The sequence below is a fragment of the Oncorhynchus mykiss genome, unplaced genomic scaffold (genome assembly GCF_057628025.1).
Source record: "Oncorhynchus mykiss isolate SJ-2025 unplaced genomic scaffold, ASM5762802v1 scaffold96, whole genome shotgun sequence".
Classification (NCBI taxonomy): Eukaryota; Metazoa; Chordata; class Actinopteri; order Salmoniformes; family Salmonidae; genus Oncorhynchus; species Oncorhynchus mykiss.
The window spans coordinates 1,931,638-1,959,008 of record NW_028322095.1 but is presented as its reverse complement, the minus strand read 5'-3'; the positions used below and the strand labels follow the sequence as shown (position 1 = coordinate 1,959,008).

Here is a 27,371-nt window from a genome sequence, read left to right as displayed (position 1 = left end):
ATGTATTGTATAGCGTGTGTGTGGCAGGCTTACAATGACGGCATACTATAAAAAGTTGGGGAACCACTGTCTTAGATAAACAAAATCGGCTATACTCTGCTTGAAGGTTAATTGACAAAAACACCTTGGGCCAACTGTTGGCACGAGAGTCCAACTGTTGGCACGAGGGGCCTAGTTTCCAGGTATGGTGACACCACTGCTACAGTAGCTCTGATGAGACCTGTTAAGGAGGCAGTGGGCTGTCATTACTACTGTGATGACCGAGGTAATGACACCCAGCCCTATACCCCAGTCCAGGCCCTATACCCCAGCCCAGGCCCTATACCCCAGCCCAGGCCCTATACCCCAGCCCCTATAACCCAGCCCTATACCCCAGTCCTATAGTCCAGGCCCTATACCCCAGTCCTATAGTCCAGGCCCTATACCCCAGTCCAGGCCCTATACCCCAGTCCAGGCCCTATACCCCAGTCCAGGCCCTATACCCCAGTCCAGGCCCTATACCCCAGTCCAGGCCCTATACCCCAGTCCAGGCCCTATACCCCAGTCCAGGCCCTATACCCCAGTCCAGGCCCTATACCCCAGTCCAGGCCCTATACCCTGGACCCAGACTGCTTAAATCCTCCAAAGCCAAACCATATTTTGATAACAGGCCTTCCACCTATCAGCCCAGACCACACAGCAGCATCCAGGACCAACCGGGGAGAGCAACATGGCAGGCTGCTCTCCTCTCCTGAATACCAACAGCAGCTGTATTGGGTTACCAGGCATCACAGGGCTGGCTTTACATGAAAGACTACACGCAGATCAGAAGCCAGGGATTAACGCTGTGTGTGTGGTGGGGGTTGTGTGTGTGTGGTGGGGGTTGTGTGTGTGTGTGGGGGGTGTGTGTGCTCACTATTGACCAAAACGGGTGCAGAAGACAAGGAAACAACCAGTAGTCTGAACAGGATATCCAACCACCTCAGGTCATCTCCTACCGTCAGACCCGACCTCAGGTCATCTCCTACCGTCAGACCCGACCTCAGGTCATCTCCTACCGTCAGACCCGACCTCAGGTCATCTCCTACCGTCAGACCCGACCTCAGGTCATCTCCTACCGTCAGACCCGACCTCAGGTCATCTCCTACCGTCAGACCCGACCTCAGGTCATCTCCCGTCAGACCCGACCTCAGGTCATCTCCCGTCAGACCCGACCTCAGGTCATCTACCGTCAGACCCGACCTCAGGTCATCTACCGTCAGACCCGACCTCAGGTCATCTACCGTCAGACCCGACCTCAGGTCATCTACCGTCAGACCCGACCTCAGGTCAGACTGCCTGTATTCAGCCCTCTGAGAAACACTGACTTACAGGGTATTTCTCCTATCCAGGCCAGCTTGACTGCTTCTATTCAGCACTCTGTGATGCATCAGTCTCACGAACTAGCAGCAGCAGAACAGACACAGATCATTAAACCATTGTGTTGTCTCATGCCTCGGGGGGCTGACTAGCTTCTCTCTCCCGGGCCTAAATGAAAGCAATAGTACACCAAAGACATAGGATGCCTGCTTGGCTCTTTGAATCTCACACACACAGTTACAGTCACACACACACACACACACACACACACACACACACACACACACACACACACACACACACACACACACACACACACACACACACTTACTTGGATTTATCCGTTTATCTGTGCTTGATATGAAAACCCCCCTAGAGCAATAATATGCCTGTTGTGAGAATGGTCGAGTATAGATCTTTACTGAAGTCCTCTTCATTAGTGAAGCACAATAATGACGTCACAGCAGCACAGTGAGAGAGGCAGGAAATGAGATGGAGATGGGATGATGAGGAGTACTGAGCTCTCATGCTGATTGGATCATTATCTAGCTCTGCCAGCTGAGCCCAGGATGTATGAAATCTTATTTATCCCTCACAGAGAGCTGTGGCGTCTCTTAAATGGGATACGGTTATTGTGATGAGTGTCTGTGGGATAGGAAGTAGCTTTATTGTGTTGTGTGTGTGTGTGTGTGTGTCTAACCTCAGGAGGGACGGTGTGTGCGTGCGTGGTGTGTGTGTGTGTATTCACTCAGATTTACCAGTGGGTATCATCAACCCAGATACTCTAAAAGCCTCACTCACCCTCAGAGTTACCCCGTTGTGCGTGTGTCCGTCTGAGATGACATCATCCTCCTCCTCCTGCTGCTCTCTCGGATCCATCTGCTCCGTAGTGGTGCCATCAGCATCTGTAGCAGCAGTAGCACAGCCTCTATACCTCAACAAGAAGCCCGGGCCCTCGGCCCCTGAGGGCCTCTGCTGCGGCTCCAGCTCCCCTCCTCCTCCGGCTCCCTCCAGCTTGGCTGCTGGCCTGACACTCCCCCACTGACCGCTGTGGACTGACCGGCCTGGCTGGACTGGTAGAGGTGGTGGAGGGTCCTCCTCCAGCTGGACAGGGGTAACTGGGTCCTGGTGGTGGGGTCGGATCGTTGGCCAGAAAGGGTGGGGGTCGGTAGACTGGTAAAGAGCCTAAAGGAGGAGAGGGAGAAGAGGGGGGGGGAGACAGGAAGGGAGGGAGGAGGAAAGAGACAAAGGGAAGGAAGGGAGAGAGGAAATTAGTTCTTATTTTAAAATTCTTGTTATGAATTGTTTGTATTTGCCAGTATTAGGGCGGTAACCAGATAAGGACTGGTGTAGCACGCAGCAGGGGAGGGGCCCCAAACCCCAAAATTAATATTTTTTACGGTATTAAAATGCTTGTTGACATGTCCAAATACCCCCAGATATGATCTATAGGATATATGGCCCAAGCCAAGACAGTATGTCTACATGAAAACACGGTGTTGATATACTTATATCAAGATTTAGACCCAGACAGAGAATTACAAGTCAGCATTACACACTGTGAAATGTCAGTCACAGTCTGCAGTCAATGGTCACAATTACAAAATGGTCAATAACCAGTCTGGTTGGGTGTCATGATGGGTAGCTTAGCAACTTACAATGCCAAGGACCTGGAGAGTAACCCAAGAGTCCACACAAAGAGAAGACTCATCTCTGGCTGTAAACACTGAACATCTCTCCTCTCACTCTCTCTTCACACCTCTCCAAACCTCATCCTCTCCTGGCTAATAGTCTGACACTCATCTAATCTTCATTTCATCCTTCTCTTGACCTGTCATTCTGTCATTTCCAGGACAGTAAGGTGTTGCTGTATAAACCTGTAGAGACTCCTGTCATTTCCAGGACAGTAAGGTGTTGCTGTATGAACCTGTAGAGACTCCTGTCATTTCCAGGACAGTAAGGTGTTGCTGTATAAACCTGTAGAGACTCCTGTCATTTCCAGGACAGTAAGGTGTTGCTGTACGAACCTGTAGAGACTCCTGTCATTACCAGGACAGTAAGGTGTTGCTGTACGAACCTGTAGAGACTCCTGTCATTTCCAGGACAGTAAGGGGTTGTATTGAAGATTCTAGAAACTTCTACCACCTACCTCACAAACCCTGCTGCAGGAGTGTGGACAGAGAAGAGCTTGTTCAATAGTTTATAGCTCCCTGTTCTACAGAGCTCTGGGGAGCTAAAATATATTCCAGATTACTCCCTTTACAGACTAGAAGCCTAGACTACACACACACACACACACACTGATGCCAAGTCAAGGTGAACATGCCTGAAGCACTGGACCACATTGTAACTCCCCCTCTCTTCTTCTCTCTGGCAGCACACTGTGACGTGGACCATGGAATTCTATGGTGGACGGGGACAGGAGGAGAACTGCAGTGCAGAACCACTGTATGGAACGCCCTCTGTGAGCCTGACCTGCATACCATTATGTGCTTACACACCAGCAGTTGCAGGACACGTGCAAGCACACAATGTACACACAATGTACACACACACACACACACACACACACACACACACACACACACACACACACACACACGGTGCAGCTTGGCCCGTTCACTAATCCCTGAAAAGACCTTGTAGTCAGTCACACACACCAGTTGCCAACTGCCCCAAAATCTCCCACCGCGGACAGCATGGGGGTGGGTCCGTACTGTACTCGTACTAAAACACATTGACACACTAAAAACACACACCACAAACACTCTGCTCTCACATCAGACGAGGGCCAGTCGTAGCGTGTAGGGGAATGCATCTACATAAATCACAGTCGACTAGAAGATCGTGGTACGAAAAAAAGGAAAGAGTGAAGTATGGAAGAATGGAAGAATGGAAGGCCTTAACAGATCAACACTGGTTGTTTTGACTTCTGGAAGATACAGGACATTGATAAGTTTTTAGCCTGGTCCAAGATCTGACGGTGTAGGAATTGGCTAGTCCGTACACACAGTCAGACCTGTAAACCAGGCTAGTCCGTACACACAGTCAGACCTGTAGACCAGGCTAGTCCGTACACACAGTCAGACCTGTAGACCAGGCTAGTCCGTACACACAGTCAGACCTGTAGACCAGACTAGTCCGTACACACAGTCAGACCTGTAGGCCAGACTAGTCCGTACACACAGTCAGACCTGTAGGCCAGACTAGTCCTTACACACAGTCAGACCTGTAGACCAGGCTGGTCCGTACACACAGTCAGACCTGTAGACCAGACTAGTCCGTACACACAGTCAGACCTGTAGACCAGACTAGTCCGTACACACAGTCAGACCTGTAGACCAGGCTAGTCCGTACACAGTCAGACCTGTAGACCAGACTAGTCCGTACACACAGTCAGACCTGTAGGCCAAACTAGTCCGTACACACAGTCAGACCTGTAGACCAGACTAGTCCGTACACACAGTCAGACCTGTAGACCAGACTAGTCCGTACACACAGTCAGACCTGTAGACCAGACTAGTCCGTACACACAGTCAGACCTGTAGACCAGGCTAGTCCGTACACACAGTCAGACCTGTAGACCAGACTAGTCCGTACACACAGTCAGACCTGTAGGCCAAACTAGTCCGTACACACAGTCAGACCTGTAGACCAGACTAGTCCGTACACACAGTCAGACCTGTAGACCAGACTAGTCCGTACACACAGTCAGACCTGTAGACCAGACTAGTCCGTACACACAGTCAGACCTGTAGACCAGGCTAGTCCGTACACACAGTCAGACCTGTAGACCAGACTAGTCCGTACACACAGTCAGACCTGTAGACCAGACTAGTCCGTACACACAGTCAGAAAAACAACATCCTTTGATTGAATCCACTTCCCAGCACACATTTCCTTCCACTTATAGAGCATAGCGTGGACAACATCCAAGCCCTCTGCTAGGGAACAACCAGAAGGGAACAGGAAGATGACAACATCCAAGCCCTCTGCTAGGGAACAACCAGAAGGGAACAGGAAGAGGACAACATCCAAGCCCTCTGCTAGGGAACAACCAGAAAGGAACAGGAAGATGACAACATCCAAGCCCTCTGCTAGGGAACAACCAGAAGGGAACAGGAAGATGACAACATCCAAGCCCTCTGCTAGGGAACAACCAGAAGGGAACAGGAAGATGACAACATCCAAGCCCTCTGCTAGGGAACAACCAGAAGGGAACAGGAAGATGACAGCATCCAAGCCCTCTGCTAGGGAACAACCAGAAGGGAACAGGAAGATGACAACATCCAAGCCCTCTGCTAGGGAACAACCAGAAAGGAACAGGAAGAGGACAACATCCAAGCCCTCTGCTAGGGAACAACCAGAAGGGAACAGGAAGATGTTTTAGAGGGAGGAGAAACCTGAAATACATACAAAAAGACAATGCCTGGCTAGCAGAGGGTGTTGCTGATGACAAAGCCATGTGTTCCTCAAATGCCATCCCTAGTCCCTACACAGAAAGGTTGGGCGATTCTACGATACCATCCACCATGTTTGACAGCCATCGTCAACGGTGATGCCATGTTTGAACATGACTGCACCACACGGAGTCTGGCGGCGCACAACGGCGCAGGGGGGCACTCAGCAGGGCGACATGCCAAATGGCCTATTCCCTTTTTGGCCATGGCTAAATGTTAAACCTATACAGTGCAATCGGAAAGTATTCAGACCCCTTGACTTTCCCCACATTGTTACGTTACAGCCTTATACTAAAACGTATTAAAATTGCCCCCCTCTCAACCCACACACAATAATGACAAAGGAAAAACAGGTTTTTAGAAAAGTTGGCAAATTTACTGAAATATCACATTTCCATAAGTATTCAGACCCTTTACTCAGTAATTTGTTGAAGCACTTGACGGTGATTACAGCCTCGAGTCTTCTTGGCTATGGTGCTACAAGCTTGGCACCTCTGTATTTGAGAAGTTTCTCCCATTCTTCTCTGCAGATCCTTTCCAGCTCTGTCAGGTTGGATGGTGAGCGTCGCTACACAGCTATTTTCAGGTCTCTCCAGAGATATTCGATCGGGTTCACGTCTGGGCTCTGACTGGGCCACTCAAGGACATTCAGAGACTAGTCCCAAAAGCCACTCCTGCATTGTCTTGGCTGTGTGCTTAGGGTCGTTGTCCTGTTGGAAGGTGAACCTTCACCCCAGTCTGAGGTCCTGAGTGCTCTGGAGCAGGTTTTCATCAAGGATCTCTCTGTACTTTGCTCCATTCATCTTTCCCTCGATCCTGACTAGTCTGACGACCTGACTAGTCTGACGACCTGACTAGTGGGACGACCTGACTATCCTGACTATCCTGACGACCTGACTAGTCTGACGACCTGACTAGTCTGACGACCTGACTAGTCTGACGACCAAACACCATGTCATCACGTTACTCCAGGGTTTACTTCAATACGGTTATTATGTCAATATTTACCCCTAAACGTGTTTCTTCCTCGTTTTCTCACATAATTAATATTACTGTCACAGAAACATCCCACCGTGTTGAACATATTATCTGTTGTCATTTTTAAATGTTTTATTATAATTATTTTCCCGAAACGTCCTGCTTTCATCACAGCTGTTGGGATATTTTATAAATGTCCCGAAACGACCGGCTTTCTTCACAGCTGTTGGGATATTTTATAAATGTCCCGAAACGTCCTGCTTTCATCACAGCTGTTGGGATATTTTATAAATGTCCCGAAACGATCGGCTTTCTTCACAGCTGTTGGGATATTTTATAAATGTCCCGAAACGACCGGCTTTCTTCACAGCTGTTGGGATATTTTAAATTGTCCCGAAACGTCCTGCTTTCATCACAGCTGTTGGGATATTTTATAAATGTCCCGAAACGACCGGCTTTCTTCACAGCTGTTGGGATATTTTTTTTAATAGGGTATGACTTAACTCATAAAAACTGTGAATGGAAACGTGTTTAGTGAGAAAGATTTCACATTTCTACACGGGGGAGAAAACTGCCCAAGGCCACATAGGAAGGCTGAAATTAGAGTTTTTTTTTTTAAATGCATGTTATATATAAATGACCGTATGGTCGAGGCCTGTGTGGTCCAGACCATTTGGGATGCCCCCAGAACAGATGGGAACTGGCAGGAAAACCATCTAACAGGCAACGAGACAAGTCACTTTGTTCCAGTGAAGCTTGATAGGAACAGATTGTGTGTGTGTGTGTGTGTGTGTGTGTGTGTGTTCTCAAATGTCTCCAGTCTGATGAGCTGCATACAGAATTAACCGGCCAATCGAGACCCTTTTGCACCAATTCCTCAGAATGAGAAAATACACACCATGAAATAGACTACATATCAAGCTTGTTAACTTCTAAAACGTCCAGCACATCACATCTAACACCGATACAATATTGGGTCAATATTTCTATTCGAAAGAACAGTGTTTTCAAGACCAATATTTTGTAGACAGGGCATATTACAAATGCATCAGGTTTTGAGCTTGGCGACACTGTCTGAGACATACAGGAGGAAAGGAAACAGGAAGCAGAGTGTGGAGGAAGTCCCTGGTGGATAACACCACCGTTTCTTACAGACAAAAGAGAAGAATATGCAAATCTGTCAAGACTGAGTGGGTCTACCCAGTCGCTCATTCCACACACACACACACACACACACACCTTCAGCCTCCAGCACAGGGCTACATTGAGTTTCATCAGAGCCAAATCTTTCCCAGTTTAAACCCATGATAGAGAAACCACAGGCATCATCTCTGTATTAGCTTGGCTATTCTATCCAATAGCAGAATAGGCCTTGTTCGGGAGAGAGGGGGGTGAGTGGAGAGAAGGGAGGGCAGGTCATAACTGGAGAGGACACCATGCCTGGCACCCTATTCAGTGCACTAGTTTAGATCAGAGCCCTATGGACCCATAGTGCATTATAAATTGAATAGGGTGCAATTTGGGACGAATCCCACACTGACCCAAGGAACCCTGCTCCCCTGAACTAGATACCACTGACCCAGGTGTTCAGAGTGGCCTTAGCGTCCTGTTCGTCCCCCGACACTTGTTCCTGTTTAATAAATGTTAGGGCATCAGCTTCACACACAATCTGTTCCCTGATATTCACACAGCTACACACTGTTCCCTGATATTCACACAGCTACACACTGTTCCCTGATATTCACACAGCTACACACTGTTCCCTGATATTTACACAGCTACACACTGTTCCCTGATATTTACACTGTTCCCTGATATTCACACAGCTACACACTGTTCCCTGATATTCACACAGCTACACACTGTTCCCTGATATTCACACAGCTACACACTGTTCCCTGATATTTACACAGCTACACACTGTTCCCTGATATTTACACAGCTACACACTGTTCCCTGATATTTACACTGTTCCCTGATATTCACACAGCTACTCAATGTTCCCTGATATTCACACTGTTCCCTGATATTCACACTGTTCCCTGATATTCACACAGCTACTCACTGTTCCCTGATATGCACACAGCTACTCACTGTTCCCTGATATTCACACTGTTCCCTGATATTCACACAGCTACTCACTGTTCCCTGATATTCACACAGCTACTCACTGTTCCCTGATATTCACACAGCTACTCACTGTTCCCTGATATTCACACAGCTACTCACTGTTCCCTGATATTCACACAGCTGCTCAATGTTCCCTGATATTGACACTGTTCCCTGATATTCACACAGCTACACACTGTTCCCTGATATTCACACAGCTACTCAATGTTCCCTGATATTCACACAGCTACTCAATGTTCCCTGATATTCACACAGCTACACACTGTTCCCTGATATTCACACAGCTACACACTGTTCCCTGATATTCACCCAGCTACTAATACAACACATTGAATTAACTACACCCTGTTCACTATAATAGAATACTGCATTTTCCTTTCTTCCTGAGCCAATCAGATGTGTCTAAACCTACTGCCAAGTTACCAGGTTGACTGAACAACGTTGTCATCAAACCAATAATTAGTGTGCTGGGATCAGTTTAAAAACGGCCCGCGACACGGTTTGTGAAATTATATCAAAATGCGTGAAATCAAGCAGGAAGAGAGAAAAGTTGGGTCAGGTTTGTTTAACCCTCGTGAAGCAGTTTTTCCTCTCTGGCATTGCTGCGTGACAGCGAACTAGCAGAGCCAATCAGACTGGCCTTGAGCTCCTGGATATACCAGGGAGTGAGTGATGGCTGGAAGGAGACGCAGCTGACAGAGAGAAGCAGGTGAGTGATGGCTGGAAGGAGACGCAGCTGACAGAGAGAAGCAGGTGAGTGATGGCTGGAAGGAGACGCAGCTGACAGAGAGAAGCAGGTGAGTGATGGCTGGAAGGAGACGCAGCTGACAGAGAGAAGCAGGTGAGTGATGGCTGGAAGGAGACGCAGCTGACAGAGAGAAGCAGGTGAGTGATGGCTGGAAGAGGACGCAGCTGACAGAGAAGCAGGTGAGTGATGGCTGGAAGGAGACGCAGCTGACAGAGAGAAGCAGGTGAGTGATGGCTGGTAGGAGACGCAGCTGACAGAGAGAAGCAGGTGAGTGATGGCTGGAAGGAGACACAGCAGACAGAGAGAAGCAGGTGAGTGATGGCTGGAAGAGGACGCAGCTGACAGAGAAGCAGGTGAGTGATGGCTGGAAGGAGACGCAGCTGACAGAGAGAAGCAGGTGAGTGATGGCTGGAAGGAGACGCAGCTGACAGAGAGAAGCAGGTGAGTGATGGCTGGAAGGAGACGCAGCTGACAGAGAGAAGCAGGTGAGTGATGGCTGGAAGAGGACGCAGCTGACAGACTGCAGCTCCCACACCTGATATGAACATGAAAGTCAAGTTGACATTATTGAACCTGCCCATACAAGAGACTTGTGGCTGTTGCTTAATTTTTTTTTTACAGAATAAAAAATAAAAATAATAATTTAAAAAGACAACTGACTTTATAAACATTTCATAACAAGCTCCAGCAGGTTCTTTAGATCGGTAGGGATGAAAAATGTGGTACTATCATGTGACGTTTTGGTAGGCTGATATTACCGTGGTACAGGTATACCATGCTACACTACAACGGGCCCTGGTCAAAAGTAGTGCACTACTTTACCAAAGGGCTCCGGTCAAAAGTAGTGCACTAGATAGGGAATAGGGTGCCATTCGGAACACAGAAATAGACTCCATAATAAGAAAAGAAAGAGACCTCCCAAGGAGTTGATGGAGTGGATTCTCAGTGTTCAGCCAGAGACAGGCTTTACTGTTTCTGTATCAGAGGAATAGACAAATCAATTACGTTGCCTGATGCAGAGAGAAATAGAGCAGGGCTGAAAGACGGAAGAAGAAATTACATTGAGAATTGATTTCTCTCTCTTTTGTGAGCGACAAAGAGCAAGGAGCTTTTGAGAGGAGAACTGATGGTGAATGGAGGAGTTTTAAGGCTCGGGGGGGGGGGAAGGTCAGTGTGTGTTGAAGAGGGGATGTGTGACTGAACAATAGGTTGAGATCATGGAGTTTAGCCTAGCAGTTGGTGTGACGCTGTGACCGTTCTGGATTCATTAAAGCCTGGTTTATGATGGTGTGAAAGCACTGGCAGGACACTGCAGAAGCACTGGTAGAACCTGCAGTGAGCGGATAGAGTGAGCGTCATATATCCACGACACATATCTAACAGCTATCTAGCCAGTAGCTACCACCTTCTAGCCTGGAACACAACACGCTATCTAGCCAGTAGCTACCACCTTCTAGCCTGGAACACAACACACTACCTAGCTAGTAGCTACCTCCCTCTAGCCTGGAACACAACACGCTACCTAGCTAGTAGCTACCTCCCTCTAGCCTGGAACACAACACGCTACCTAGCTAGTAGCTACCTCCCTCTAGCCTGGAACACAACACGCTACCTAGCTAGTAGCTACCTCCCTCTAAAGAGAGAGGAGTGACATTTGAAAGTGACAAAGCAGGCAGCACAGGTTGTACGAGTCAAACTAGTTACACACAACAAAATACACAAACCCTCCGGGTCACAATTTACTGCGCCTGTCAATCACCGCAGGTTCTGTCCAACCAAAATGAAACTTAGCTACGATAGTTCAGTTACAGAAGATTGACAGATGAAAATAATCTGGGTGGGCCTCCCGGGTGGCGCAGTGGTTAAGGGCGCTGTACTGCAGCGCCAGCTGTGCCATCAGAGTCCGCGCCCAGGCTCTGTCGTAACGTGGGGCGTGGGGCGACGCACAATTGGCCTAGCGTCGTCCGGGTTAGGGAGGGATTGGTCGGTAGGGATCTCCTTGTCTCATCGCGCACCAGCGACTCCTGTGGCAGGCCGGGCGCAGTGCGTGCTAGCCAAGGTTGCCAGGTGCACAGTGTAGCAGTGCGGCTTGGTTGGGTTGTGTATCGGAGGACGCATGATTTTCAACCTTCGTCTCTCCCGAGTTGTAGCGATGAGACAAGATAGTAGCTACTACAACAAATGGATACCACGAAATTGGGGAGAAAAAGGGGAAAATAAAAATAAAATAATCTGGGTTAATGTCACTTCTGTTTTCAGAGCCTTCTCTCTTACACACACACACACGAGATTGGTTTTGAAAGTTGCCCGTTTTGCTAGAACCAGTAGAACCAGCTAGACAAGCTCGTAAAGACAAAGGACAGGTGTGTCGTGATATGCTAGACTAGTTTGCATGAGGCCTAGGATGATGTGGGAACCTGTCTTTCTAGAGGAAAGGTGAAATACCTGCTGGCGTCACAGCAGGTACATTGAACATGTTATCTGTCTTGACCTTGTGTTACACACTAGGGATGTGGCAAATTAAGCATTTTGCCTAACGCTTAAAAACAGACATTATTTTCTCGGTTTTCCGCACACAAAAAAAATCCTTAAATTCTACGTCAATTTACAATGCAGAATAATGGCCCTATTACATATGTATGACCACTGGGGCCAAACTCATTACACTATACGTCAATTTACAATGCAGAATAATGGCTTCAGAAGCCTCATTCCTTTACAGTAAAATGCCCATTCATATCTCCAGAGAAGGTTAGTGGTTGGTGTGTTCCTTTACAGACCAGTAAAATGCCCGTTCATATCTCCAGAGAAGGTTAGAGTGGTTAGTGTGTTCCTTTACAGACCAGTAAAATGGCCGTTCATATCTCCAGAGAAGGTTAGAGTGGTTAGAGCGTTGGGCCAGTAACCGAAAGGTTGCCGGATCGAATCCCCGACATGACAAGGTAAAAATCTGTCGTCATGCCCCTGAACAAGGCAGTTAACTCACTGTTCCCTGGTAGGCCGTCATTTTAAATAAGAATTTGTTTTTAACTGACTTGCCTATTTAAATAAATGGTGAATAAAAAATTAAATGTAAACATCAGTAGCATAGCATAACAGACAGGCATGCCACAGCCGAGACGCTTTCTAGGGGCCACATTCCATTATATCTGAAAGGGTCATGAATAAAGGCTACTGGTAGCCTGCTGTCATTTCATATGGGGCAAAAACGAGAAGTAGGCTGCCCTGTGCTCGCAAGACTGGCCCGACGATACCTTGGTTTCCAGGCGACGTTGATGTCATCCATGCATAGGCTAGGATATATTCTACATGACTAGGCTAGGATATATTCCACACGAATAGGCTAGGATATATTCCACACGCATAGGCTAGGATATATTCCACACAAATATATTCCACACGCATAGGCTAGGATATATTCCACACGAATAGGCTAGGATATTCTCCATGAAGAGGCTAGGATATATTCCACACGAATAGGCTAGGATATATTCCACACGAATATATTCCACACGCATAGGCTAGGATATATTCCACACGAATATATTCCACACGCATAGGCTAGGATATATTCCACACGAATAGGCTAGGATATTCTCCATGAAGAGGCTAGGATATATTCCACACGAATAGACTAGGATATTCTCCATGAAGAGGCTAGGATATATTCCACACGAATAGGCTAGGATATTCTCCATGAAGAGGCTAGGATATTCTCCATGAAGAGGCTAGGATATTCTCCATGAAGAGGCTAGGATATTCTCCATGAAGAGGCTAGGATATTCTCCATGAAGAGGCTAGGATATTCTCCATGAAGAGGCTAGGATATTCTCCATGAAGAGGCTAGGATATTCTCCATGAAGAGGCTAGGATATTCTCCATGAAGAGGCTAGGATATTCTCCATGAAGAGGCTAGGATATTCTCCATGAAGAGGCTAGGATATTCTCCATGAAGAGGCTAGGATATTCTCCATGAAGAGGCTAGGATATTCTACATGAATAGGCTAGGATATTCTACATGAATAGGCTAGAATATTCTCCATGAAGAGGCTAGGATATTCTCCATGAAGAGGCTAGGATATTCTCCATGAAGAGGCTAGGATATTCTCCATGAAGAGGCTAGGATATTCTCCATGAAGAGGCTAGGATATTCTCCATGAAGAGGCTAGGATATTCTCCATGAAGAGGCTAGGATATTCTCCATGAAGAGGCTAGGATATTCTACATGAATAGGCTAGGATATTCTACATGAATAGGCTAGGATATTCTACATGCAACAGACCAAAGACTGAACACATTTTCATCATTAGCCAAGAGACAGATCAAGCAGGAGAGCAGCAGGGAGAGAGAGAGTGTAATGCTTCCTGTTCATTTGTATTGTTTATTTCACATTTGTTTATTATGTACTTCACTTGCTTTGGCAATGTTAACATTTTATTCCATGCCAATAAAGCCCTTAAATTGAATTGAGAACAGGCAGGCCAGCAGGAGGGAGAGAGAGCGAGGTAAGCAGGCAGGCCAGCAGGAGGGAGAGCGAGAGAGACAGACAGAGCAGGCAGGCCAGCAGGAGAGAAAGAGAGAAAGAGAGAGAGAGAAGCGTGCTCATATGTTTTGGTAATCTGCATCTCAATGTCTTGTCTTGCATGCTTTACAAATTCACTAAAGTAGCCTAAAGTTCACCTTCACCCTGTATTTTCATCAAGGCCTTAGTTTGACAACGTGACCACCAGCCCAGGGCGTATCTAGCCTTCTCTGTTCCTGCCTCTAACTTCCCTCTGTAACTGGGTATATAATACAAACCAACACAGTGATCCATTCAGCACCGAGACTCACAACAAGAAACTAGCCCAACCAAAACACAGCAGAGAAAGAATGAGGCTCGTCTTAACAAAACACTGGTAATGGAGCCGTCTCTGGGTGTGTTCCACATCTCACCAACTCTGATTGGTGCACGCGTGTGTCTTTTGTGTCAAGTTCCACAACACTGGGTGCTTTGTCTCTTTCAATCATAAGAACTGTCAGGAGTGGAATCTGCCGCGCTGGATCACATGGGTACCAAGAGAGAGAGAGAGAGAGAGAGGGGGGTCACAAGCGGAGAGAACAAGCTGTGACATTAACTTGTCCTTCACACCACAAGCCAGAACAGAACTGGCAGTTTGTCAAATGCTCCATTGGTTTGGACCTGAGACATTGGATAGGCGCTGCTTGCTCAACACTGCCTGTTTAACCAAGCTCCAACACAGAGTCTACCTGAAAGCCCCAATCCAACAAAATGGGCAGGAGAGGAACTGTCATAATGAAAAAGCCACATAGAAGACCTGACACGTGGTCAGTGAACTGAATCACCCTACAACTACCACAGCCAGTCTACCTATACCAGATAGAAGACCACTACCACAGCCAGTCTACCTATACCAGATAGAAGACCACTACCACAGCCAGTCTACCTATACCAGATAGAAGACCACAGCCAGCCTACCTATACCAGATAGAAGACCACAGCCAGCCTGCCTATACCAGATAGAAGACCACAGCCAGCCTACCTATACCAGATAGAAGACCACTACCACAGCCAGCCTACCTATACTAGATAGAAGACCACTACCACAGCCAGCCTACCTATACCAGATAGAAGACCACTACCACAGCCAGTCTACCTATACCAGATAGAAGACCACTACCACAGCCAGCCTACCTATACCAGATAGAAGACCACTACCACAGCCAGTCTACCTATACCAGATAGAAGACCACTACCACAGCCAGTCTACCTATACCAGATAGAAGACCACAGCCAGTCTACCTATACCAGATAGAAGACCACAGCCAGCCTACCTATACCAGATAGAAGACCACAGCCAGCCTACCTATACCAGATAGAAGACCACAGCCAGCCTACCTATACCAGATAGAAGACCACAGCCAGCCTACCTATACCAGATAGAAGACCACAGCCAGCCTACCTATACCAGATAGAAGACCACAGCCAGTCTACCTATACCAGATAGAAGACCACAGCCAGTCTACCTATACCAGATAGAAGACCACAGCCAGCCTACCTATACCAGATAGAAGACCACAGCCAGTCTACCTATACCAGATAGAAGACCACAGCCAGTCTACCTATACCAGATAGAAGACCACAGCCAGCCTACCTATACCAGATAGAAGACCACAGCCAGCCTACCTATACCAGATAGTGACAGGAGAAATACCTCTTCCAAATGGCACCCTATTCCCAGAGGGTTCTGGTCTAAACTAGTGCACTATATAGGGAATAAGGCTCTGGTCTAAACAAGTGCACTATATAGGGAATAGGGCTCTGGTCTAAAGTAGTGCACTATATAGGGAATAGGGCTCTGGTCTAAAGTAGTGCATTATATAGAGAATAGGGCTCTGGTCTAAAGTAGTGCACTATATAGAGAATAGTGCTCTGGTCTAAAGTAGTGCATTATATAGAGAATAGGGCTCTGGTCTAAAGTAGTGCACTATATAGAGAATATGGCTCTGGTCTAAAGTAGTGCACTATATAGAGAATAGGGCTCTGGTCTAAAGTAGTGCATTATATAGAGAATAGGGCTCTGGTCTAAAGTAGTGCACTATATAGAGAATAGGGCTCTGGTCTAAAGTAGTGCATTATATAGAGAATAGGGATCTGGTCTAAAGTAGTGCACTATATAGAGAATAGGGCTCTGGTCTAAAGTAGTGCACTATATAGAGAATAGGGCTCTGGTCTAAAGTAGTGCACTATATAGGGAATAGGGCTCTGGTCTAAAGTAGTGCATTATATCGAGAATAGGGCACCATTTGGGACATGCCCATAACTCTTTGCCGTCTACGTGGCATTGATTGGAGTCTACAGACAGTAGTATCTCGCTAATGACTCACTGCCAATGAGTGATCCTCAGTACTAACACACAGGCCAGACTCGGTACATCTCACAATCCAAACAGAGTGTGACTAGCTGCATTCCTGTTCAAATGTCTGTTGAGCCACATCTCTGGTCTGCGTTCCCTATAGACTTGAAATCACGGTCCACTTTAATAATGGAACACTAGTCACTTTAATAATGTTTACATATTTTTGCTCATCTCATGCATATACTGTATTTTAGTCAATGCCACTCTGATATTGCTCGTTCTAATATATATATATTTCTTAATTACATAATTTTACTTTAGATTTGTGTGTATTGTTGTGAATTGTTAGATATTACTGCACTGTTGGAGCGAGGAACAGAAGCATTTCGCTACACTCGCAATAACATCTGCTAAACATGTGTATGTGACCAATAAAATGTGATTTGATATGGCAGTCTATACCCTACATAGAGATCTGGTCAAAACTAGAGCATTGGGAGAATGGGGTGTCATTTGGGAGAGTCTAAGTCATTTCTTCTGTCACTATCAGGTATAGGCTGACTAGCTAATGGTAGTTGTAGAGCGATTCAGTTTCCTGTCCATGTGTCAGGTCTTCTATGTGCATTAAATTGGGAACAGTGGTGCCACATGGACAGACCACACCATCTCTGGAGTCTACTGCTGTCTGTTTGCTATAGCTTCTGCTGGCCATGTCCGACTAGCCCATTTAACCAGAAAGCTTACAAAACACATACACCTGACACAGCTCACACAGACCCTTAGGCTAAGTAGCCCTCAAAAAGTATTTCTGAACTAGAAGTTCTGGTTGTCGATCAAAAACAACAAGTCACCCCATTGATCTCCTTCCCTACAAGTCACCCAGCCTCGAAGAAAACAGCCTTTACGTCCTTACTAACTGCATAACTCGTTAGCTTCATAAACATCGGAGTTAGAACAGGACCGAACATCAAATCAGGGTAAATAAAAAAGGTTTTAGTTGAGTGATTATGATTGAACACCATGGTGGTGGTAGCTGTGACAAAAGCAGGTTTAGGAACCTAGATGATGACTCATATCCGTCTCCAGCTTACTAACCACCAAGCAGAGGAGCTACGCATTACCCTGACCGGGGGGACTTGGTGATGGAGAAATATTGCCATGCATATTTAAAAAAAACAGCTCCGTTTTGTCCGTTTATTATCTCCTCTACATCAATAAGACGTCACTAAGCAGATGTGTGTTCCTCGGTCTTCTTTCCTCTCAGCAAAGACAAGCTTTTATCAGTTCCAACACAGGCTACAGCCCACGCTGGAGATGATTTACTGGAGCTAACGTTTGGAAGGATGACGGATGCTGGTGTTAGTCAGGCTACAGCTTTACACTGAACACCCTGCACACTGACTACAGTCTTATTTCAAGTCTCTTGTGAATACAATGAGATGGAGCTAGTTACTGTGTGGACTAATTAAAGTTACCCCAACCAACAATGAAATATTATAGCTTGTTTAGATGGTGGACTACAGTGTAGTACTGACAGCTCATCAGCAGAGCTTGCGTCTGTTTAAAAATATGTAAATAATGATTAGAGATCCTCTGAGGTTCCTAGCTAATAAGGTTAAGTATATGCCTAGCCGGTTGACATGGCAACGACTGACCCGTCAACCACAAAACTAACCCCGCCCCGTGTCAAACAAATAGCGAGCTCTGTACCGTAATCCAAAAACAGCCTGAGGGTGGTTACCAGGACAGTACCTGACCATACACAGACCCGACTCTTCCTGCTAATGCTATTCTGACATGTAAAGTCACAAGCCTAAACCAGTGGATTTAAAGTCGAGGTCCCCCCCCCCCAACAAAAAAAAAAACATATAGGGTGAATTCTACTGTAAATCTCGTTTTAACTTTATAATTTCACTTCATAAATGTTTAATATTTTTTTATTAAAACTGAATAATGTTCTGTAAACAAGTTCATGACAAAAAATCCAATACATGTCATTTAAAACTATGTTTAGTGAGCACAACTTTTATTTTGAAACAATCAGACCAGGGGTTCTTTCTTTTATGCCTTCTGCATCTCAGTACAAGAGGCCTTACTGCAGTCCCTAGTTTGAATCCAGGCTGAATCACATCCGGCCGTGATTGAGAGTCCCATAGGGATGCGCACAATTGGCCCAGCGTCGTCCGGGTTTGGCCAAGGTAGGCCGTCATTGTAAATAACAATTTGTTTTTAACTCACTTGTCTAATTAAATAAAAGGTTCAATTTAACATTTACATTTTTTAAATGCCTTAGCAATCTGTTTTTCACACCTAACCTGCAACCCGATTGGCTGAACGCAAAATTCTGGGAGAGCGCGATGGATGCCGTTTGAATGCGATAGCCACCCACAGACCTCCAGTGGGTTTCATTGTAAATAAGAATTTGTTCCTAACTGACTTACCTAGTTAAATAAAGGTCAAATAAAAACACGTTAAAAACCCAGATCTGCGTTATTGCTATTATAAACTGGTTATCAACGTAATTAGGAGTAAATATAAATGTTTTGTCATACCCGTGGTATATGGTCTGATATACCACAGCTGTCAGTCAGCCTTATCTAATTTTATCCCCACCTTATCAATGCTATTGAAGCAAACAAAGGAGTGCTATGTGAGACCGTTAAAAACACATTCACTTGAGGATAGTGAGCAACCTAGTCATATTTTAAAATTGCTGCCTGTTAAGAAACTAAGCTATAATTTAAGGTTGGCTAAGACGCTAAAATAAAGCAATAAGGTTAGCTACTAGAAAGTAGCATAAACATTTGACCACGGGCTTAGCCTGATCCAGCCAGCTCGCTAGTACACCACTGGTGTAGCGCTGCGAGACAAAGAAACAATCCCAAACTACACATCTCTGGCATTTAAAAAATCATCATATCAACATTTAAATCCATCTTTACACAATAATTGGAAGACAAAAAAACAGACGAGGTTTCTAATTTACAACAATGTTATCGACCACAGCGCCTACAAAATATGAGATATGATGTAGAGATAGTGTTGAACTACCCTTCGCTGCACTGACATTTCTGAACGAAGCGTCGCCTTTGAAGGAACCAGGGCAACACTTTGTTGACAGATGTGGTTCCACTAGCGTTACCTATCTAGCGTTAACTACGTTACAGTAGTTAGCTACATACCTTTTCGAGAAACAACCACACGTTGTCTTTTTCCAACAACTGGCTCAATCTAGCCCAGGCAATGGCTAGTAGCTACCACTAGCAGCTCACCGACGGGGGATGTGGTGCCAGCTCAAGCTAGCTGTGCAGTGCGTCACTGGATGCAGAGGAAACCTGGGTAGCTAGGCTACTGTTATTCCAAAAAGACGTTACTGTACATCTAGCTAAACAACTGAAATACCCGACCAAATGTCATGACAACCACTAAATGTACCTTGTCGAGAAGCACGGAGACGCTGTCCTTTTGTCCCTAGGTTGTTCCCCCAAAAAGAAAGAGTAGCCACGACTCGGACAATTTGTTCCACGGTTCTCTACGGGATTCTGAACCTCTGAAGGCTGACTTGACTTTACTCGCCGATGTCGTAGCGTTCTGTGTGACGCCCTCGCGTGAGCCCACCGAAACCAATCAGAATGCTCTAACGGGAACAGGTGGCCAACAGTTGAGGAGCCGGAAGTGTATGCTAACAGGTTTGACGGGACCTGTAGTTCTAGGATTTTGTGTAACAGCCTGACACAATACAATTGTATCAACAACCGCAAAACATGATCCCAGGAAAATACTTCGACATTACATAGGACTTATGACATGTATTTCTATTGTATTTCAACATTCACAGTACCTGACGTCACAGTCCTTTGTATTCGCTAACTTATATTTGATTTATTTAACCTTTATTTAACTAGGCAAGTCAGTTAAGTACAAATTCGTACTAACAATGACAGCCTTCCCCCGGCCAAACCCTAAACCGGACGATGCTGGGCCAATTGTGTTGTTAACAACAAAACTGATGCCTGCGCAACTATGGGTCAAAACAGACGGGTTGGCTTAGATTGTTGACAACATGCATGCTATATTTAGTGTCCAATGTTTATTGAAAACAAACAAATTTGCACAATGAGCACTGGGCCAATTGTGCGTCTGCCCTATGGGACTCCGAATCACAGCCGGTGGTGATACAGCCTGGAATCAAACCAGGGTCTGTAGTGACACCTCTAGCACTGAGATGCAGTGCCTTGGACCACTGCCCCACTCAGGAGCCCAAATACAATTGACAACCATTCAATAATTCAGCAGGCTACCACTCAAGATTCAGTCATAAACGGTGAGTTGTAAGGTTAGGTTCTAATTGTGGGAATAGAGTGGTGATTTTCCCCCAGTATGTACATTAGTCTTTTACTCACACACAAAACACCAAGCCTATCATGGATGTGTGGCTCTAATTGCGTTTGGCTTCCTATCAGATGCTGTAAAAGTATGATAATACATTAAACTCAATGACTAAACATGTTTGACTCTGATCACCCCACTTCTGGCCCGGGGCAAGATGTCAGGGGACACACACACACACACACACACACACACACACACACACACACACACACACACACACACACACACACACACACACAATTGAGTCCAGAGGGCATTTATAGCTTTGTGTGGTTGGGCGTAAGATCTCTGATGCAGTAGGACTGGTCGGCCACAGTAGCCTACAGTATGGTTACAAAACTCAGGCAGAGCATGCAGCTACACCGTAGACAGTGTATTTAAGCATTTGCTTCATTTAGCATGGTAATGATCCGGAATGAAGTGTTGTCAATGTGTGCTGTGTTGTATAGGTCCAAAGGCTGGTCCAAAGGAACATGGAGTTCTGACTGACAATCCGCCAGCTGGAAAAACAGCACACAGCTAACCCTCCAGTCATTACCTGAAAAAAAAACACACACACACACACACACACACACACACACACACACACACACACACACACACACACAGCTAACCCTCCAGTTATTGCCTGAACACACACACAGCTAACCCTCTAGCATTACCTGTTCAGCCAGTCAGGGAAGCAGGCAGCCAGGAGTCAAGGTTAATGGAGGGTATCCGGGCCAGTCTGGGGTTGTGATTGGTTGTTTCAGCAACACCTTATTTGGCCCCTACAGGTGATCCATAGTTAACAGTTAGGTTTACAGCTTGGATGGCTGAAAGTAGTGAATAAATAAACAGATGCTGCTTATCAATCAAGTTGAACGGACTACTTCTTATCAGACCTCAGGATAAGACCCAGGTACAGACAGTTCAAAGTAACAAAACTTTATTACGAAAACAGGAGGCAGACAAACGACAAGTCAAGGGCAGGCAGAGGTCAGGAATCCAGGGTAGTGTCACAAGGTACAGAACGGCAGGCAGGCTCAGGGCAGGCAGAGGTCAGGAATCCAGGGCAGTGTCACAAAGTACAGAACGGCAGGCAGGCTCAGGGCAGGCAGAGGTCAGGAATCCAGGGCAGTGTCACAAGGTACAGAACGGCAGGCAGGCTCAGGGCAGGCAGAAGTCAGGAATCCAGGGCAGTGTCACAAGGTACAGAACGGCAGGCAGGCTCAGGGCAGGCAGAGGTCAGGAATCCAAGGTACAGAACGGCAGGCAGGCTCAGGCCAGGCAGAGGTCAGGAATCCAGGGCAGTGTCACAAGGTACAGAACGGCAGGCAGGCAGGCTCAGGGCAGGCAGAATGGTAAAAACCGGGAAAACTAGAAAACAGGGACTACAGAGAAAACCAGAAGCAGGGGGAAAAGGCTGGTAGGCTTGACGAGACAAGACAAACTGGCAACAGACAAACAGAAAACACAGGTATAAATACACAGGGGATGATGGGGAAGATGGGAGACACCTGGAGAGGGGTGGAGACAAGCACAAGACAGGTGAAAAGGATCAGGGTGTGACAATTTCCTCCAAATCCCCCCAAATTGATGTTGATTGTATCAGACAGTGAAATGTGTCCGTTGACAGATCTGCTGGGGATGTGTGTATAGGATTGGAAACATAGATACCACAATGCTTACGAAGCACACAAACAAAGGAATCCAACTCATTTGGACCTGGAGCAGAGAAAGCACACAAACAAAGGAATCCAACTCATTTGGACCTGGAGGAGAGAAAGCACACAAACAAAGGAATCCAACTCATTTGGACCTGGAGGAGAGAAAGCACACAAACAAAGGAATCGAACTCATTTGGACCTGGAGGAGAGAAAGCACACAAACAAAGGAATCAAACTCATTTGGACCTGGAGGAGAGAAAGCACACAAACAAAGGAATCCAACTCATTTGGACCTGGAGGAGAGAAAGCACACAAACAAAGGAATCAAACTCATTTGGACCTGGAGGAGGAGAGAAAGCACACAGTCATGGAGGGTGGGATTTAGGAGGACTTGATTGGAATGAAACTCAATGGCAAGAAATCACAAGCATGGGGGGCAGGGATGAGAGGGAGAGAGGGGGGCAGGGATGAGCGAGAGAGGACAGAGACAGAGAGACAGAGATGGAGAGAGAGAGACAGAGAGAAAGAGAAAGGGAGAGCGCGAGACAGAGGGAGAGAAAGATAGAGAGGGGGGGACAGGGATGAGAGGGAGGGAGGGGGGATGAGACAGAGAGAGGGGGGATGAGAGAGAGAGAGGGGGGATGAGAGAGAGAGAGGGGGATGAGAGAGAGAGAGGGGGGATGAGAGAGAGAGGGGGGGTGAGAGGGAGAGAGGGGGGGCAGGGATGAGTGAGAGAGGACAGAGACAGAGAGACAGAGACAGAGATGGAGAGAGAGAGACAGAGAGAAAGATAAAGGGAGAGACAAATGGAGAGAAAGATAGAGAGGGGGGGACAGGGATGAGAGAGAGAGAGTTAATTTCTAATAGTGTTTTGTTGATGTTGTTACATTTGTTGATTCTCACTTTTGTTAATTGTTAATTTCACTTGCTTTGGCAATGTAAACATATATTTCCCATGCCAATAACGCCCCTTTGAGTTGAATTGAGAGAGAGATGGCAGGGATGAGAGAGAGAGATGGCAGGGATGAGAGAGAGAGATGGCAGGGATGAGAGAGAGAGATGGCAGGGATGAGAGAAAGAGATGGCAGGGATGAGAGAGAGAGATGGCAGGGATGAGAGAGAGAGATGGCAGGGATGAGAGAGGACGAGATATAGAGAGTCACGGCCCTAAATATAGGTTTAATACCTACTGCTTAAGCTCCCTGTATGTTGTTGTGAACACACCTCAATCTCTGATCACAATGCAATGGAACAATGACAGTAATTCTCCCATCCATTCCATCAGGGTTGGCTTTTGCTTTCTCTCACAGCCCTCCGTTGTCAATAGAAGATTCTGCTCTCTCCCATCAGAGAATTTCTAAAGCCGCAGAAAAATAATTCCTAGAACAGATTTCTATATCTACAGTTGAACTAAATCTAAAATGGGCAGAGCATAGATGTCCATTTGTAACGGATTTCCTCCTCTTCGTCTGAGGAGGAGTACGGATCGGACCAAAGCGCAGCGTGGTAAAGTGTTCATGATGATTTTAATTCAAGAAAGCACTGAACACTGAATCAAAACAATAAACGATGATGTGAATTAACAAAACTGAAACAGTACAGTGTGGCCCAAACCCTCACACGGAAACAAACACCCACAAACCAAAACCCAAACAGTACCGTGTGGCCCAAACACTCACACGGAAACAAACACCCACAAACCAAAACCCAAACAGTACCGTGTGGCCCAAACCCTCACACGGAAACAAACACCCACAAACCAAAACCCAAACAGTACAGTGTGGCCCAAACCCTCACACGGAAACAAACACCCTCAAACCAAAACCCAAACAGTACAGTGTGGCCCAAACCCTCACACGGAAACAAACACCCACAAACCAAAACCCAAACAGTACCGTGTGGCCCAAACCCTCACACGGAAACAAACACCCACAAACCAAAACCCAAACAGTACCGTGTGGCCCAAACACTCACACGGAAACAAACACCCACAAACCAACAGTGAAACCCAGGCTACCTAAGTATGATTCTCAATCAGAGACAACCAATGACACCCGCCTCTGATTGAGAACCATACTAGGCCGAACCCAAAAACCAACATAGAAAAACAAACATAGACTGCCCACCCAACTCACGCCCTGACCATACTAAAACAAATAATAAAATTACAGAACTATGGTCAGAACGTGACACCATTCTAGTCATTTTATTTCTATGAGGGCTAGTGTGGTGGAAGGGGGTGTGGCTATAACAGTGTAGTATGTATGGCCCTATACAGGTGTACAGTAGCTGGTGTGCTGTCAGGGGGTGTGGCTATAACAGTGTAGTATGTAGGATTGCATATTTTGGGGAATATTCAGAGGTGGAAACTTTCCGTGGGAATTAACGGAATATATGGGAATTGATATTAATACCATTTAAATGTAGATGTTTTTTGTATTGGATATATTTACCATATCATATGGAGACAGAAACCTTTTACCTCATCATACGTAGACATAAATCAAATGATTAAATCCTTCCAATTGACATTTTTTTAAACAATTTTGTTACCAATTGAACTTTAATTAAATGAGTTGACTCTTCAAATGGGATGATTTCACTGAACAACAACAGAAAGGCAATACTGAATGACCCCCAATGATCCATCGCATCTCCCAAAAATGTTTTCAACATACATCTATAAAATGATAGTCTAGAAACTAAAGCTTTAGTTGTCTTCCTCTCAGGCTTCCATGTCTTCTCCCTTGACCTCCTCAATGTCCACCTCTTGAACATCAGACTCTGAGGCCTCATCTTCACTGTCACTTTCCAACCTAGTTGAGGATGGCTTGATGTCAGGCTCAAAAAGCCTCAAATTTGCCCGGATGGCCACCAATTTTTCAACCCTTGTATTGGTCAGCCTGTTTTGTGTGTGTGTGTGTGTGTGTGTGTGTGTGTGTGTGTGTGTGTTCCCAAACAAGGACCAGTTGCATTCTGAGGCGGCTGATGTTTGTGGGATTTGGAGGATGATGGAGGCAACAGTGGAAAGAGCCTCAGATCCACAAAGTCCTTTCCACCAGGTGGCTGGTGAGATATGTTGTCACGACTACCATATTGCATCTCCATCCCAAGGCCCTTGCTTGGAAGTGTACTCCGTAAGACTGCCAAGAACCTTGCCTTCATCCAGGCCAAGGTGGCGAGACACGGTAGTGATGACACCATAGGCCTTGTTGATCTCTGCACCAGACAGGATGCTCTTGCCAGCATACTTGGGGTCCAACATGTACGCTGCAGGGTGTTTGGGCTTCAGGCAGAAGTCTTCACACTTTTTGGTGTATTTCAGAACTGCAGTTTCCTCTGCTTGGAGCAACAGTGAAGTGGGCAGGGCAGTACGGATTTATTCTCTTACATCTGCAAGCAGAGTCTGAACATCAGACAGGATGGCATTGTCTCCCTCAATCCGTCCAATGGCTACTGCTATAGGTTTCAGGCTGCTTACCACTCTCTCCCAAACTACATCATCCAGGAGGATCCTCTTGATGGGTCTGTCCATATCGGCAGGCTGTGATATTGCCATTTCTTGGAGAGACTTCTTCCTCTGTCAAACATGATGACAAACATGATGACAAACATGATGACAAACATGATGACAAACATGATGACAACACCACCCCAACGGGTGTTGCTGGGCAGCTTCAATGTGGTGCTCTTATTCTTCTCACTTTGCTTGGTGAGGTAGATTGCTGCTATAACTTGATGAGCCTTCACTTACCTAACCATTTCCTTGGCTCTCTTGTAGAGTATATTCATTGTTTTCAGTGCCATGATGTCCTTGAGGAGCAGCTTCAATGCATGAGCAGCACAGCCAATGGGTTTGATGTGAGGGTAGGACTCCTTCACTTTAGACCAAGCAGCCTTCATGTTCCCAGCATTGTCTGTCACCAGTGCAAATATCTTCTGTGGTCCAAAGTCATTGATGACGGCCTTCAGCTCATCTGCAATGTAGAGTCTGGTGTGTCTGTTGTCCCTTGTGTTTGTGATCTTGTAGAATACTGGTTGAGGGGTGGAGATGATGTAGTTAATTATTCCTTGCCCACGAACATTCAACCACCCATCAGAGATGATTGCAATACAGTCTGCTTTCTCTATGATTTGCTTGACCTTCACTTGAACTCTGTTGAACTCTGCATCCAGCAAATGAGTAGATGACACATTTCTGGTTGGAGGGGTGTATGCTGGGTGAAAAACATTCAGAAATCTCTTCCAATACACATCGTCTGTGAGCATCAGAGGTGAACCAGTTGCAAAACGCACCTTGAGCCAGACATTTGTCATGACGTGGCCCGCCTACACCCAGGCTTCTCTTATCTCAGGTTGTAAATTCCTGGAGGAGACTCTCTCCACCAGTATATGCAGAAAGAGACCCATAGAGAGAACAAATGAATTTCTTCCATATCACAGAACTTGAGAACTGAACAATATCCTTGTTTGGGAGAATGTGTAAACGGTTGGTGGAGAATCCAGCTACAACCGGTCAGTTTGGTACAATATTGTGACCTCATGAAAGACAATACAGCCACATTACCATAACTCTGTTTATACAGGATCCTCTGTTACGAGACTTGCATCTAATTATTGTATAAAATGAATGAGTAAGGATGAAACTATTTGTGAAATTATGTAAGGTGATGTTAACCCTGTTAATAAAAGAGAATTGTATTCCCTTTAAAGTCTAATTAAGTCATTGGCCCGCCCCCAGGAGCACAGACAGGATCTGGCTCAGGGGACAGCCCTTTTCTACTGTTCCGAATATAACCCCCACCTAATAATTTCC

At 46.1% G+C, this 27,371-nt stretch overlaps 1 protein-coding gene across 2 annotated transcripts in view; it reads right to left on the bottom strand.

The window, feature by feature from the left end:
• Positions 1–20,143, bottom strand: part of LOC110517608 (adiponectin receptor protein 2-like) — a 75,123-nt gene extending 54,980 nt beyond the window's left edge. The window contains exons 1-2 of one of the 2 annotated variants that reach the window (XM_090228738.1): positions 19,950–20,143; positions 2,140–2,523 (exon numbers count right to left, since the gene is read on the bottom strand). In XM_090228738.1, the coding sequence (XP_090084864.1) occupies positions 2,140–2,217 (78 nt within the window). In that variant the 5' untranslated portion in view covers positions 2,218–2,523; positions 19,950–20,143. Of the gene's footprint in view, positions 1–2,139; positions 2,524–19,696 lie in introns of both variants that reach the window. The other variant, XM_090228739.1, reaches the window with a different exon arrangement.
• Between the last annotated feature and the right edge of the window lie 7,228 nt (positions 20,144–27,371).